Source organism: Carettochelys insculpta, chromosome 1 (genome assembly GCF_033958435.1).
Source record: "Carettochelys insculpta isolate YL-2023 chromosome 1, ASM3395843v1, whole genome shotgun sequence".
Lineage (NCBI taxonomy): Eukaryota > Metazoa > Chordata > Testudines > Carettochelyidae > Carettochelys > Carettochelys insculpta.
In genome coordinates this window covers 134,023,766-134,039,267 of record NC_134137.1, presented here as the reverse complement: position 1 = coordinate 134,039,267, position 15,502 = coordinate 134,023,766, and the positions used below count along the sequence as shown (strand labels likewise).

At 44.9% G+C, this 15,502-nt stretch overlaps 1 protein-coding gene across 2 annotated transcripts in view; it reads right to left on the bottom strand.

Annotated features, from left to right (window-relative positions):
- The window catches only part of RP2 (RP2 activator of ARL3 GTPase), a 28,912-nt gene extending 14,161 nt beyond the window's left edge, over positions 1-14,751 (bottom strand). The window contains exon 1 of one of the 2 annotated variants that reach the window (XM_074992138.1): positions 14,563-14,751. In XM_074992138.1, the coding sequence (XP_074848239.1) occupies positions 14,563-14,679 (117 nt within the window). In that variant the 5' untranslated portion in view covers positions 14,680-14,751. Of the gene's footprint in view, positions 1-14,004; positions 14,195-14,562 lie in introns of those variants that run through there. The other variant, XM_074992147.1, reaches the window with a different exon arrangement.
- Between the last annotated feature and the right edge of the window lie 751 nt (positions 14,752-15,502).

The window sequence follows — 15,502 nt, the reverse complement described above, 5'->3', positions numbered from 1 at the left end:
CAGGGCAATATCAAATGAAAGAGGCAAATAAAAGCAAAATCTTTTCCTGTTAACATTTGTTTATAGTCCTCTTAGGCATTACCTGTAATTGCATGAATTCAGCCATTTTCAGACTGAAGTTTAAGTCTCTTTAAGAGTTAAAGCTACTGTTGAGACAGTCCATGCTGAAGTTTATATAAAATTCTTAGAAACTTAGAAGTGAGCGTCAGGGTTTTAAGCTTACATCTCCCATAAAAGATGGTTATTAGAGGGTTAAATCCGTCTTCATTACAGTTAATCCCTAGTTGCCTAAAATGCTCAGTTTGATAGCCTGCTTTTTGCTATGTTAGGAAATACAAAAAGGTAAAAAGACAAGCCTACAATGGATTCCTCAAAGAAATCACTGCACCTATACGCAATTATCTTTACACAAAAAGACTCTTGACCTAGCCATGCATGCTAGAAATTCCACAGCAAGAGTTCTATGCCCCTGGGAGAAGAGTGTGTGTCAGAGTTCAGTTATCAAGGAGGGTTGTAGCTGAACAATACTCATCTAGGACAATAGTATCTGAGGCTTCCAAAATCCTAATGGTGACAGGTTTTACAGGAAAAAAAAAAGTGAAAAATTAGTAAGTATAAGAGCACAGAAGCCAGTGACTCAGCTTTTCAAAATGGTAAGAGTTCCCAGGATGACCAAGGATCTGAACAACTATTTGAACTTTTCTACAACAGCTCGTGCCAGCATGCCTATTCTTCATCCATTCCATCAGACTCTCAAGTCTTACTACTCAGTCCATCAGGATGCATCACTGGATTAGTCATCACTGCAATTTTCAACATACCATGGTTGGCTCTTCTTTATCCAGTATACCAGGTTTAATGGGCTTTCTACCCCAAACTACTAGCATTAAAATGGAGTCTGTCAAGTAGATATAGTAAGATAAGAAGAGGTGCCAAAATAACAAAGTAAAAGCTAAAACCATAATAAAAGCAGCCTGGTAGAAATCCACAGTTCTTAAATGTTTAAAATGTAACAGACAGCAACATTAGAAGGGAGATTCACTCTATGAAAAGCTCTCTGTTCTCATTAGCCGTGTCTACACGTGCACACTACTTCGAAGTAGCGGCACTAACTTCGAAATAGCGCCCGTCACGGCTACACGTGTTGGGCACTATTTCGATGTTAACATCGACGTTAGGTGGCGGGACGTCGAAGCCGCTAACCCCATGAGGGGATGGGAATAGCGCCCTACTTCGAAGTTGAACATCGAAGTAGGGCACATGTGGCCGATCCGCGTCCCGCAACATCGAAATAGCGGGGTCCGCCATGGCGGCCATCAGCTGAGGGGTTGAGAGACGCTCTCTCTCCAGCCCCTGCGGGGCTCTATGGTCACCGTGTGCAGCAGCCCTTAGACCAGGGCTTCTGGCTGCTGCTGCTGCAGCTGGGGATCCATGCTGCATGCACCGGGTCTGCAACCAGTTGTCAGCTCTGTGGATCTTGTGTTGTTTAGTGCAAGTGTGTCTGGGAGGGGCCCTTTAAGGGAGTGGCTTGCTGTTGAGTCCGCCCTGTGACCCTGTCTGCAGCTGTGCCTGGCACCCTTATTTCGATGTGTGCTACTTTGGCGTGTAGACATTCCCTCGCAGCGCCTATTTCGATGTGGTGCTGCTCAACGTCGATGTTGAACGTCGACGTTGCCAACCCTGGAGGACGTGTAGACGTTATTCATCGAAATAGCCTATTTTGATGTCGCTACATCGAAATAAGCTACTTCGATGTAGGCTTCACGTGGAGACGTAGCCATTATCATCTGTTAGACTTCAGCAACACACTCAAGTACCTCAGCAATTCAAAAGTCAAAGTCAACTGAGGAGATTCAGGCTCCAGTGGATATGCCTACCAGAAACTGAAGACGGAGACTGAGGCTACGCCTACACTATGAGATAAATTCAAATTTATGGCAGTAAGCTTGACATTATATCACCGTAAATGCCATCAACTTGATTTAGGGAGCACTAATATCGATGATATAACATCGTCGAAAACGGCTGGGTTTGGCATTAACTTTGAACTTAAAAGCCCAAATGAAGGTTGGTGTGGAAGCACCATCTCTTAAAATCAAATTCATTAGCCTCCAGAGGTGTCCCATATGTATTCCACAATGCCCATCAGTGCTCTGCTCTGGCTGCCTCCATCTCTGCTGCTCTCTAGTTATGCAGGAAATAGGTAACAGGAAGCCCATGAATTGGAGTTTGGCACCAGGAAGCTTGTGGACTCATGCTTGCATGAGAGGCTGAGAAACTTCTTTCTTTGCTATCAGTGCTGTGGGCGCATCTAACCATTCAAAATAGCCCCAACATGGAGTTCATGGTTCTATTCTGTTCTGTTCATGGTCCTCTACCTCTGCAAGCGGAGCACTTTCTTCCCCCCCATTCTGGAGCCAGGCCCTGCCCCACCCTATCATGTGGCAGCTAGGCTTCTGGAGGGTGCCATGTACAAAAGAAAGGCTGAGACACTCCTTTTCTACCATTTACATTTGTGCAGGGGCTCCCACTTCCTCTCCTACAGCCACGACGCAGTTGTGTTCTTTCCTGTGGCCAACTACATCACATGGCTAGCCCCCAACCCAATAAAAAGATGCGCCTGCTGTTCAGTGTGCACCATGCTGCCAGGCAGCACCATGCCGCCAGGCAGCACCATGCCCTGGCTTGCATGCAGTGAGGGCTCCAATGGCCAGAAAGATTTTCAGGTGCTGGCTGTCACCCGGGGAAAGTCACCCCAGTGGCTAAGATTTCTTGTGACTTCCTGCTACCCGGGGATGGTGGGGAGGGGACAGCATCAACTAGCTCCCCACCCCACAAAAATATTTTCAGGGGCTTGCAGCCCCTGTGGGAACTCTTTCAACTGGCTCTGCAGCCAGGGTCCCCACACAAAAAGATTTTTGGGGACCATGTCAACTGGCCCATCATCCTCCAATCCACCCAACCCCCGCCCCACGGGATGAGGGGATCTGGCACCCTTGACAGTCAATCGGTGCTTGTCCCTGCAACTGAGCACCACGGCTTGTTGAAATGTGGTGAGCCACATCCCCTAGGTTAGACAACTCTGTGTAGTGGGAAGCCAAAAAAAAAAAAACCCTCTCTCTCCTAACCATCATCTTCTTACTTGAAGCTTTGGCCCTCTTAACACAGGGAAGAGTGAATGGAGGGCCAGTTGAGAAGACACAGACACCTTGCTGCATTTTAAGCCCATTGAACACACCTGCTGCTTTCTGTAAAATCTTTGATATTTTGGTTATGAAAGCAAGAGATTTCAGTCCCATTCTGTTTTGGAAGCCCAAAATCTTTTCACTAACCTTTTGTATCCTCTTTCTTCACAGTTTGGCCCCCTTAACACAGGGAAGAGTGGGCGGAGGGCCTGTTGAGAAGACACAGACTGCTGGGTGATCCCAGGGCACAGCAGCTCTATAATGGACAGGGAAGCCAAAAACCCTGCCTCACAAATTCTTTTTTTTCAAAACCTTTACTATCCTACTCTCTTCAAGCTTTGCATTGTTCCTGTATTTTTTTCAGGGATCATGTGTAATCAAGGGGGGGGACACAGTAGCTGGAGGACCAGTTGAGAAAACTCAGACACCTGCTGCTCTTTGTAAAAGCTTTGATAATTCAGTTACAGCTAGGGCTTGTCTACACTACCACCCTCCTTCGAAGGAAGGATGGTAATGAGGGTGTTGGGAGTCTACTAATGAAGTGCTGTGCTGCATACGCAGCACTTCATTAAGCAAATTCCCCCCCGCAGCAACTGCAAAGTACCAGCTTGTGTCTAGCTGCAGCTCACCCACCGGTACTTCGAAGTGTTGGGGCAACTTCGAAGTTGCTGCAGGGGGGGAGGGGTGTGTGTGTGTGGAAATTTGCCTTCGAAGGAGGGTGGTAGTGTAGACACAGCCCTACAGTTATAAAAAGCAATTCCATTGTAGAAGCAGAAGATTTCAGTTAATTTGGTGATATTTGTTGATGCACTACTTTTCCTTCCTTCCTTCTGGAAAAATGGCCATTTACTTTCCATGGGAGGGGAATGAGGGCAATGCAATGTGGAAAGATGATATCACATACCCACAACCCCTTGTGGGGCATCTCTTCCCATGCTGCACCAGCAAAAATACCTAGAATGCTACAGGTCTCAGAACTGTGGGATAGGTTCCCACAATGCACTGCTGCAGCAGTTGATCTTTGGCCATGAGTGTGGCAGCAATAAGTTGACTTTAAGGAGAGCCTGTGGGGAGGTGAGGATACTCCAATTTGAATTTATAAAACACAGTGTTACAATGTCATTTTTAATAAATTCAAATTTATTTCACAGTGTAGATGTAGCCTGAGTAAAGAGCTGTTAACATCAGTCCTGGACATTTGAAGACAAGTCTGCCAAGACCTGATTAGGACTACTAGAGCTACTGGCTCCACTGCCAAGGAATCTCATGAACTAGTGGAAGTGGAACAAACAAATGATGTCTTGATTCCAAGTGAAAAAAAGGAAATATGCCAATAACTTTTGAATGACCCTGGAGCATCTCTCTCTTTGGTAACAAGGGCACCTAGTCAGAATTTTCTGGCTTTGCAAAACAAGTAAGGCAGAAAACTGAAGACACATTTCTGCTGTTGTATACAAGAATCCTTCCCAAAGGATTTTCCTAAACAGGGAAAGTCTCTCAGACTAGGCAAACAGCTCTTACATATGGTAAAATAGATTACAATGGAACTCCCTGGTGAGCATTTTCCATGACCTAAAAGGTAATTGGTTCAGGTGTAAATAGCATCAGAAAAATGTTCTCTCTTTTTAATTAGCTTTACAGATAAGGGTATCACATAATTACACTGTTACAGAATCTCTGAGTGAGAGTTTAGATAGAGACAAGAACATCCCATGGCATCCCATGAGTACTTGCAGTCTGTTGGTCAGTAACAGGACTTCATTTTTTCCCCCATGAGAAGACGCAATTTGCCAATTATAGTGGCAATGTATTGTGGCAGACTGCTGTGTGGGGACTGCAGGGACCTGACAGAAGGCAGATATGCCGGATGGTGGGCTCATGCTTTTCTGTCTCCTGAGTATGCCCAGTTAGGGCTAGCAGCTGGAGCCTCATTAGGAGTCAGCCACAGTTGAGTCTAATCAGCACCCATGGCGAGCTGAGGACTTCTTCAAATAAGCTTCCCTCCTCCCCCCCAGGCAACAGGGGGAAGGACTTGGAAGGTGCATAGGGGAGAAGGCTGGAGCAGAGCAGAGCAGCACAAAAAAATACCATGGGGAAGTGGTGGGCGAAATGGCCCAGGGTGAAGTAGCTACTTTAGGGGAGGGGCAAGAGCCCCACCAGTTTCCTCTTGTCCTCTGAGGGACCCTGGGCCCGAGTCCAGGGTAGAGGGCGGGTCTGGACTCCCCCCACCCTTCCCCAGAGGGTACCTTGCTAGAGCAAGCAAAGGCCTGCAAGGGGGTCTGCTTTACCCCATTCCAGACATGCCTATGATAAGAATGGCTTGCTAAGTGGAGATCCCTGCTTCTGGAAAGACCTGGGTAGTTAAGGGGCCACCCTGAGTCTCCGAGGCACAACAAAGAACAGCCAGGAAGCGCAGGGACCCACAGGGTGCTGACAGGAGAAACTGTCACAGTATCTATATTAATACATTGTGGAACCAAGGAATAGGTATCAGATCTACAACTTAAGTGGACACCTGAATGTGGTCAAGTAAATTTAAAACAATATGAAAATACTTCTCTGGGGCCGTGTCTACACTAGCCAAAAACTTCAAAATGGCCATGCAAATGGCCATTTCGAAGTTTACTAATGAAGTGCTGAAATACATATTCAGCGCCTCATTAGAATGCGGGCAGCCATGACACTTGGAAATTGATGCGGCCCGCCGCCGTGCAGCTTGTCCAGACGGGGCTCCTTTTCGAAAGGACCCCGGCTACTTTGAAGTCCCCTTATTCCTATGAGCAAATAGGAATAAGGGGATTTTGAAGTTGCCAGGGTCCTTTCGAAAAGGAGCCTGTCTGGATGGGCAGCGCGGCGGCGAGCCACGTCAATTTCCAAGTGCCGCGGCCACCCGCTTTCTAATAAGGCTCTGAATATGTATTTCAGCGCTTCATTAGTAAACTTCGAAATTGGCCATTTTGAAGTTTTTGGCTAGTGTAGACATAGCCTGGCATCTGCAATAGAAACAGATTATCTGTGACAAAGATGAAGGATGAAAACCCTAGCTCTTCCTCGAACTACAGCAGAACAGAAACATCAAAAATGTGACACCAGAAAGCCCAGTCAGGTTGGAAAAGAGGCTGTCAATGCTGAAGGAAGTGTAACCCCCCGCCCCCCCCCCCAAAAAAAAAAAAGTGATAAATGTTTTTATTTTGAAAGTTGCTCCCAAGATGTTATAGGGAATGTTAATTTTAGCTGACTGCATATAAATAGAAGCATGCGAATTCATTATTTGTCCATGACAGTGGAGCAGGTCTGAGAAAGAGCTTCAATTTCAGTCTGGGAATGGTTTTCAAGATTTCCGTGCAGAGGGTCTCTCAGCACACAAGGACAACAGGGCTCCCTAACCAAGGTGAAGGGTTCTGAAATTTAAGTCAGCAGATGTGTACACCTCATAATTCTGGCCAGGAAGTGGAAAGTGTGCTACTCATTATGTCCAGGAGTCTCTCACAAAAGGAATGCCTACAGCAGATTTCAGCAAACCTTGAGGCAAAGTCAAAATCTGACCTTTTAACCTCTATGTACAGCCTGAGAGAAAGTGATACCTTTTAAAGTCAGTAACAGTCCTACTTAAAACAGCTTCATTAATAAACAAAGATGCAGAACTTTCCTGTTTTTAGGTGGTGACTGAAAGCATCAGCTGGTTTTTTGTTAATCCACAGAAAGCATGGCTTTGAGCCAGCTCCCAGCTACATGGGGAAAGAGGAGTGGGGCTGAGCTCCCACCTCGTGTGCCAATGAAAATTGGCTTGCGTGGCACCTTTGGCACCTGTGCTAGCGGTTGCTGACCCCAGCCTAGAGCCTCAGCTGACTATCCTTGAAGACCCTGGGATAAACCCGTTATATGAAACTGTGTCAACAAATACTTCCTGGAGGTTAAGCATCTTACACTAAAAACCCGCGAAGACAGGAAACCTTTTAAATGTGCCAACTCAGAAACCACAGCAGATCTGCTCTTCTGGGCGACACCAGAAGCACCTGAAGTCATTAGTACCAGGTTCTCTGCAACAGGCTGAAACTAGACTGCTCTGATGACTTTTAGCCAGTTATGCCAAACAGACTCACAAGATATGATTCTCTGGATCTTGCAGTGCTAAATTTTTAGCATTGAACTGCTACAGTCACAGGTGGTGATTCCAGAAAAAGCAAAGGAGCTGGCAATTCAGCACCTCAGTGAGCCAATGATTACAAGGCAAGGAACTTGGTAACAGTGATGATGGGAATAATGCTGGATAACTAAGGGTATGTCTACACTTCCTGGAAGATGGACTCCTTGAGAAGTGATCTTCCAGGGTTTGATTTAGCGTGCCTAGTAGGAACATGCTAAATAGAAACATGAAAGCTCTATAGTAGGCTCTGATACCCCTCATTCTCGCAAGGAGTAAGGGAAGTCAAGAGGAGAGTTTCTCCCATTGACCTCCAGCTGTTGGGATGGCTAGAAAAAGCTGACATAGGATACACTGATTCCAGCTATGTAACTGTTGTGGCTGGAATTGCATATCTTCGATCAACTTTTCAGTCGAGTATAGACCTCACCTGAGTGACATTTCAGGAGATAGCGACCAGCACTAGCATTGAACCCAAGCAACATGAGCAAACCCAAGAATCTGCATATTTGTGTGTAGTAGCAGAGAGCCATGATGACAACGGTTTACCAAGTTATCTGTGCTATATCTTTGGCAGCTAACTATGTTGACTTATTAGGGTCATGGAATACATCTGTCCCTTGACTACAAAACCTCAAACTTGTAGTTCTCCAGTCATGGACACTGTATCTTTCACACTGTGGGAAACCAGATATAGCTGTGCATCAAGCCACTTCAACAAATGGCCTACGACAATCAGTTGTGCTTGATTCTCAGAACCAGACTTTCAACAACAGGCCTGGGGCCAAATGCCGCATCACTCAGAATGCTTCAAGCAAGTGCTTACAAGAGTCAGAGGAATTCAAATCCTAGTACTAGACTAAGGTAAGCCCACATTAGATTGAGTTTTAATGTCCACATACCAGTGTGCTGCAGACTACTCCAAGGACAAATGTTAGGCACTGGACTCTTGATCCAGATGAACCCAGGGACCTTGATACCACAGAGGGCAGAGAACTGCTACTGGTTCACTAGAGTCAACAGTGCCAGAACTAGGGATGTGACTAGCATTTTTGAAAAGTAACCATTCAAACCATTAAAATTGTACTGGTTAAATGTTTTACCATTAGCTAGTTCAGAACATAGGTGCAGAAACTAGAGGCACCCAGGGCTTTGCATTTAATGTTAACTGATTATGGGTAAGAAAGATGCTTATCGGCTAACATTTTACATCCCTAGCCAGAACTCTGGCATCAGATTAGATAGACCTGAAGGGACCCATAGACTTTATTGAAACAACAACAACAGAGCTGAAACCTCAGCAATGGGCTCAGTCAGTTGATTAAGACCAGGGACCTGGATGAGATAAAATACAATTTCTTCTTAACCTTTTAGATATTTACCTGAAAATTAAAACCTTACCAGCATAAAGCACATACTAATTTTGACTCTAGGGTAGATAAAAATTGATGGTTTTTTTTTTTTGTTTAAATGCACAAAATAAGACTGGATAGGACTGTTTTTGTTCTGTGATGATATAATAGAATCTTGGCCAAACATAGCAGAAGAGTTAGTTAAGACATCGTCTTAAGACAGAGAGACAATATATAGGAAAGAACAGAGGCAGCATAGAAAGGAATAGTGGAGCAGACTGAAAGAAAAAGAGAAGACGTTCTTCAGCGTGCACACAGCTTTCTTTATTCCCCCATACTTTTACCCCAGAAAAATCATAGCTTATGGGCATAAGAAAGACCCTACCTGGGAATATTTTGAAGAAATTCGTTTCCTGCGTCAAAAAGGAAAACATGTCAAGTGTAAGCAGTACAAGAAAAGAATGCAGGGCCTAACTGCAAGGATGAAACATTATAAGAAAAACCACTTTATTGGGAGAAAACATGGATATGGCTGAGTGGATCAACCGGTTGGTAACTGAGATAATTCACTTTGCAATGCATCATTCTCTAAGACTCTATGCCTTTTAGCATAAGGGTGATTTGACAAGTAAATTCTCAAGCTGCTTGCTATGTTGGATGTTGCTAGAAACAGATGCTAAACATAGTTAATTAAACAAAATAAACTTCTATCACTCAAGGATACAATAGAAAAAATCTGAAGCAAGAGAAATCTAGGATGTGCCAGTTGCCACTGAGCATCATCTTATTTTACAAAATACATGCCCCTTATTTTGGAACATTGTGGCCATAGACCATAAGGTTGATGCCATAAGTCTACTCCCTGTTCTACTTCAGCATAAAACCCAAGGAACCCCATTCTATACTTGTTCTCTCAAAAAATACAAGTGCCGGTAAGTTCAATCTTCATGGGAGGGATAGCTCAGTGGTTTGACCATTGGCCTCCTAAACCCAGGGTTGTGAGCTCAATCCTTGAGGAGGCCGCTTAGGGATTGGGGCAAATAGATGCCAGGGATAGTGCTTGGTCCTACCAAGAGGGCAGGAGTCTGGACTAGATGACCTCCCCAGGGGCCTTCCAATTCTAGGAGATTTGTATCTCCAATTTACAATGTGGTTTATTCCAAAATTAAGCACACTAAATCTTAGCTTTTTGGTAAGCTGATTTAAACTAATGATTTTTGTGGAGATTTAAAAATCAATTATTTAAATCAAAGTGACTTTAAATAAATCCACCCCATTTAGCTCTGATGAGAATGGGTTTTCATATCTACCACAGGGTGTTTGAAGTGTTGCAAGTACTGTAAGCACTTGCTTTAATTTATTAAGTATGGAGACACTAGCAATCCCTCCACAATACATTAATTATCCCACAACATACACAATCTAAAAATAAAATGTTTTTGTTGTTTGAATCTTGACAAAAGCAAACTGGTTGAGCCCAGCACTACACAATGCTGGATGTTCTAACAGTTATGCCTACAGACTGTTTCCACCTACCTGTTATACAGTAAACTCACGAGTTACATGGGGGGGTTGCGCTCCTGCAAGCCCCACCCCCACACATATCTCAAACTTTTGCGCAAGTCAGAGGGAGACAGGAACCAAGCTGCCACCTGGCTCCCAGCTCCCTGGTGCTTGCAGAAGCCAGGAAACTGAAAAGCCCACCAGGCTGAATTTCCTAGCTCCCAGAGTGGCAGGGAGCCAGGAGACAGCCTGGTTCCTGTCTCCGTGCTGCTTGTGGGACACAGGAAACTGACCAGCCACATGTGGGAACCATGTGGGAGCCTGTTTCCCAGCTCCCCACTGCTTGCGGGATCCGGGATGCTGACCCATTCACGGCTGGCCAGTTTCCCGCCAATACAGGGTGGCCAGGAACCAGGCTGTAGCTTGTTTCCCAGCTCCCTGCCACTTGAGCTGGTGAGTTTCCTGGGTCCTGCAAGTGGTGGGGAGCTGGAAACCAAGTGTCAGCCTGGCTTGCGGCTGCCCTCCCCTTGCAGGGCCAGGAAACCAACCGAGGCTGCTGCTTTTACTTCCCTTCTCTTCCCACCCCTGCCTTGCACGTAACTCAAGGGTTTACTGTACCACACTAAACATTTTAGTAACTACATTGTAAGCATCCCAAAAATATCTGCATACAATAACTTTACTCAGGACCATCAAATCCCTCCTCTTTAACTGAAGCTAATGCAGGCTTTTAAGAAGTGGAATAAACTTCAGTGACACTTTTAATTGTCTCAATTTTTTATAACAAATATCCAAAGACATTTCTGGTTTTTCCAGTTTGTTGTGTGTGCGCAGACTTCTCACCAAGTGAGAGAAAATACATCTTTAAAAATTAGGAAGCCATAGATGTTATCATGAGGATCCAGGAAAAGTGTAGTACTTTCAGTTATTTTTTTAACTAACTAGATTTCAGTCTGACATTGTTCCCTAAGTTTCTGTACAGAGCGCACACAAGAAATTTCTACATAGAAACAGTATTTGGGAACATTAAGATGACAAACTAACAATTTAGAACTGAAGTGGAATCTCATTTTTATTGTGTTATTACTGCAATGCTTATTCTGAAAAGAACTAACCCTTGTAGTAAGACTGCTGACCTTAGCCTAGCACTAAACTAAGAAGAGTCAGAAGATTTCATTTTAAAGCTTTGAAACTATTAAACTAAACAAAACCATGAAACTTACAGTGACAGAGGCAAAAAAAAGAATCAACTTTGGATTTTCACATTTCAGTCATTGCAGCTCCATAGAAGGCAATAAAAAGGGCTTCTTTTACAGTATTTGAGCTATGATGTCTGAGTTTTTGAAAACAGAAAGCTCTGTTCGATTTTTAGTTCACAGGAAGGCAACTAAAGTCTACAAGCAAAAAGATGCAATTGCACACACGGGGATTTTGTACACAGTTAGACTTGTAAAGCTTCCAGTAATTGTCGTCTTTAAAATAACCATCAACTCTCCTGACAGACAGCACTACATACAGTAAAAGCTGCCTTGCTGACTCTGACACGCTGCAGCTAGAAATAGTAGCCAGTAAATATGAACTTCCCCATGCAAACCAGTATGTTGACAACCTACACTGTTGAAAGTGACCAAAAATGAATGCCGGAAGACATCAAGTGAAACTATTTTTGAAGCTGAGGTTTTGGGGGCTCTGTTACTACACATTTTCATATGTGACCCTACATAAAAGAGCAAGACACCTAGGTATCTTGTAAATGTTCTACTTTGTGCATTTGACAGCAGTTTTTTGTATTTGTTTGGTCTTTTCACATAGTAGTGAGGACAAGGAAAACACATTAAAGACAGCACAAATTATGTCAGGAAACTTAGAGGCAGTATACTAAGCTACTTTTTAAAAAAAAAAAAACATACATTTGAGTTGGGATTCTTGAAAAAGACTGTCAATTCCACCTGATGCATTATTCAACTTCAATACAATTAAAAAAAACAGTAGCATGAAGTACTAGTAGCAGTTAATGCAAAAGCAAAGAGGAAAGGGTAATGAATATTGGAAGCCCTTTCCATATAGCTTTTTTTGAGAAGACATTCAAAAGTTACATATTTAACTGTGCTGTTTTCAGTATGGTCCCCTGAATTCAAAAGCAAGGATTCAGTGCATGTGATGTGTGAGAAGAGGAAGCCCTAAAGCAACTGGCTATAGACATTTTGTGTAAATTCATATTTAACTATGACATTCTCTTTCATCCACATGATTGTTTAAAACTTTTTAAATCTACTACTGACTTTAGTAACAGTGTCTCAGACACTAAGCAGACTACATATGAGGTTTACTTTCCTAGTGCAGCAATACATTCCCCTCCTGAGAAACACTTGCCTTAACACTGAAGATGGGCAGGGAGGAGACAAGAGCATAGAATTTTCTCTTAATTATTTGTTTTGACTTTCCTCCTTCCACTGGATTAGGCAGTAACTATCATTTTATGCTTAATTTACCATCCATGTTGCTGGATACAACATGTTCACCAAATTGAGCTGACTAATTTAACTACTTTAACTTTAAATGCAATAATTTGAGTGACTTCTGTAATAGTCTTTTACAATGAAGTAAGAGCCATTCCAACTATGCTTAAAAAAACAGTAACTGGTAACATTAACACTACGCCATCAAAGTAATGGCTATATAAGTAACATGGTCTGCTTCCTCCCTATCCAAGCACCACATTACCCAAGGTATGCCACAAGTATACCCTAGGAAATCAAAGTATCAAGTCTGACATGAAGAAGCCTCCTCTGTCCTTACCCACAAAGCTTTGTACATGCTTAACCCCATCTCTTGGCTTAATCCACTAGAAAGCTTTAGATGTCACACCAGGGCATCTGGCTATGTTTCAAAAAGAAGAAAAGTTTACAAAGAAAATATAGTTTATGCTGTTTCTCTCTGTCACACTGAAAAACATAGCCTTTTTTTTTTTTTATAGAAAACACACACACACACACAAACTGAATTTCTAGTCTGCCCTACTTTTTCCACCAAGTCTATGGATGATTGGAGAACTAGCAGGATTACGACACCACAAGCACGAAGGAAATGAAACATGAAATGGCAAATGAAAAGGAGAAGCCTTTTTATTCAGCAAAGTTCTTTTTTGTTTAATGACCTCTTTCAATGGCCTCTCAGCCAGTAAAAGGAGAATCCTTAGCAAAAATCCCACCACTTTATGAACTGAAACTCTACTTCTCTGATCCTCCAAGATGACCGCCAGCAAATAAGAGAAAGAAGTGTCAGGAGAATATAAAATATTGCCTAAGAGAACATAACATGCAAGTTTATAAAAAGCCTTCTGTGCATCTGTGATACATGATAATATTAGGGTCTGACAGAGTTTAGAGATGCATGGGAAAAGAGGGGTTCCTGTCAAGAAGTCTGTTTAGTTCTGTAGCTGCTGTTGAATTTTGTTTTTCTAACTTGTGTCTGAAGCACACCTGATTTCTACCCCTTTTTCCCCCAACTACTGTTAGAAAGCTAGAGGATTAATTGAAATAGGGGTAGAAACTCAGTTCTGCCCCCTCTTCTACAACTACTTACCACGTAACTTCTAGACAGCACTCCACTTCTTGGCAAAAAAGAAGTGAAGGAAAAATGAAATTGTAGAGGTGAAAAAAAAGCCTCATTCTACTAGAAAATGGTTTACCTTAAATGGAAGATTGCCAGAATGCAGCAACCCAATCAGTAAACAGCATCTTGCAAAGAGGGACAGTTTGCCTCAGTTGCCTATTACCTCCCATACCTCCCACCCTAAAATGAAGGATTGTTTACAAACCTTTCACTTATAAAGTCCTTAATGTCACAGAATGAGTTGGGCCATTGCGACATAGGACTGCATCTTTCCATAGCAGAGACGGCCTAGTTTGCAATCAGTAAAGCTACTCAAGGGACACAGACTCCGTGCTACCCGGGCTGCTGCTAGGGCATTGTCCCATGGGGTGTCCTCGGCTCTGAAACTCATTCTCCTCATCAGGTGTGCCAGAGACCAGCTCCAGGAGGGAGCCCCGGGTCCGCGACCCCTCGGCCTCACATACGAAGACAAGAGAGCAGAACCAGGAGAAGGCACTCAGCTCTACCCAGCCAGGCGCGTTCCCCACCCCACAGAAGACCGCCCAGAGAAGGAACGTGTTAGGACTGAGCCAGCCAGCCCCGGACGCTGCTGCACCGGGTATTTACCCATTAGAGTCCCAGGGGAAGCGGAGGGGACACCCTCACGCACTGGCGTGCCCAAAACAAACCCACCCACTGGCGGTAAGGGGGGGTGCGGGGCTGGAGGACCCCGGCATCGCCTAGCCCCACGGCACTGCCCGGTGGGGGAATGGGGGAGTGTCACCTTATCGCGCTGGTCCCAGCTGTACTGCGGGGGCGGCGGCTTCTCCTCGCCCGCGCCCGCGGGCTCCGCGCCCCCCTTCGCCTCTTTCCGCCTCTTGGAGGAGAAGCAGCAACCCATGGCCCCGCGCGCCCGGCACCCAGCCGCCTCGCGCCCGCTTCCGGCTTCTCCCTCTCCAGTCTCCCTGGGATACGGCGGCCCCCCCGCCCTCTCACCTGCACCCAATGGCGGCTGGGCGCTCTCCAGCCTTCGGCACCAATCAGCGTCGCCCCGCCGGGGCCGAGCACCGGCCACTCTTAAAGAGACAGGCACTGGTTTCGTCTGGGGAGCGGAAAGCTAGAAAGTCGACTCGTTCCCATCGTCTGGTTGCAGGCTCGTCCTGCCGTCTCCTTTGCTCAGCTCCCGCTCGCTGAAAAACAGTACAAGTTATTGCGTGTCGGGCCAACCTTAGACCCAGTGTTCCTGCTAATTTTTTTTTGCATTCATGTGTGGAATAATTTCGTTCTGTGCGCTCAGGCATGTGCGAATGCGCACCACAAATAGAAACACACACTGCACTGCCCACTGTGGGGGCCCTGCTGACCAGCTGGGTGGCACCCGACTCTCTCCTGAGCAGCTGCCCAAGCGCCCTGCTTACAGGTAACACTGAATAACAGCCATAACCCACAGCCGCTGGGGAGGGGGAGTACCACAGCCCTGTCAGTCACAATACATGGCGGGTGGAGGTGAAGGGTGTTTTTTAGCTCTGAAATGCCATAGACATTTCACCACTATAAACATGTCAGGCAGCTCTAGGAGATGATGTTTAAAGCTCGGCAGTAGCCAGGCAGCTGCAGCCACAGGCCTGAATGAACCAGGGTGAATGGGGCATTGTGGATTGAAAACCCTTCAAGGTTCCTACAAAAACAACAGTGCCAACAAAGTCTATGCCGGGGAGAGGAAC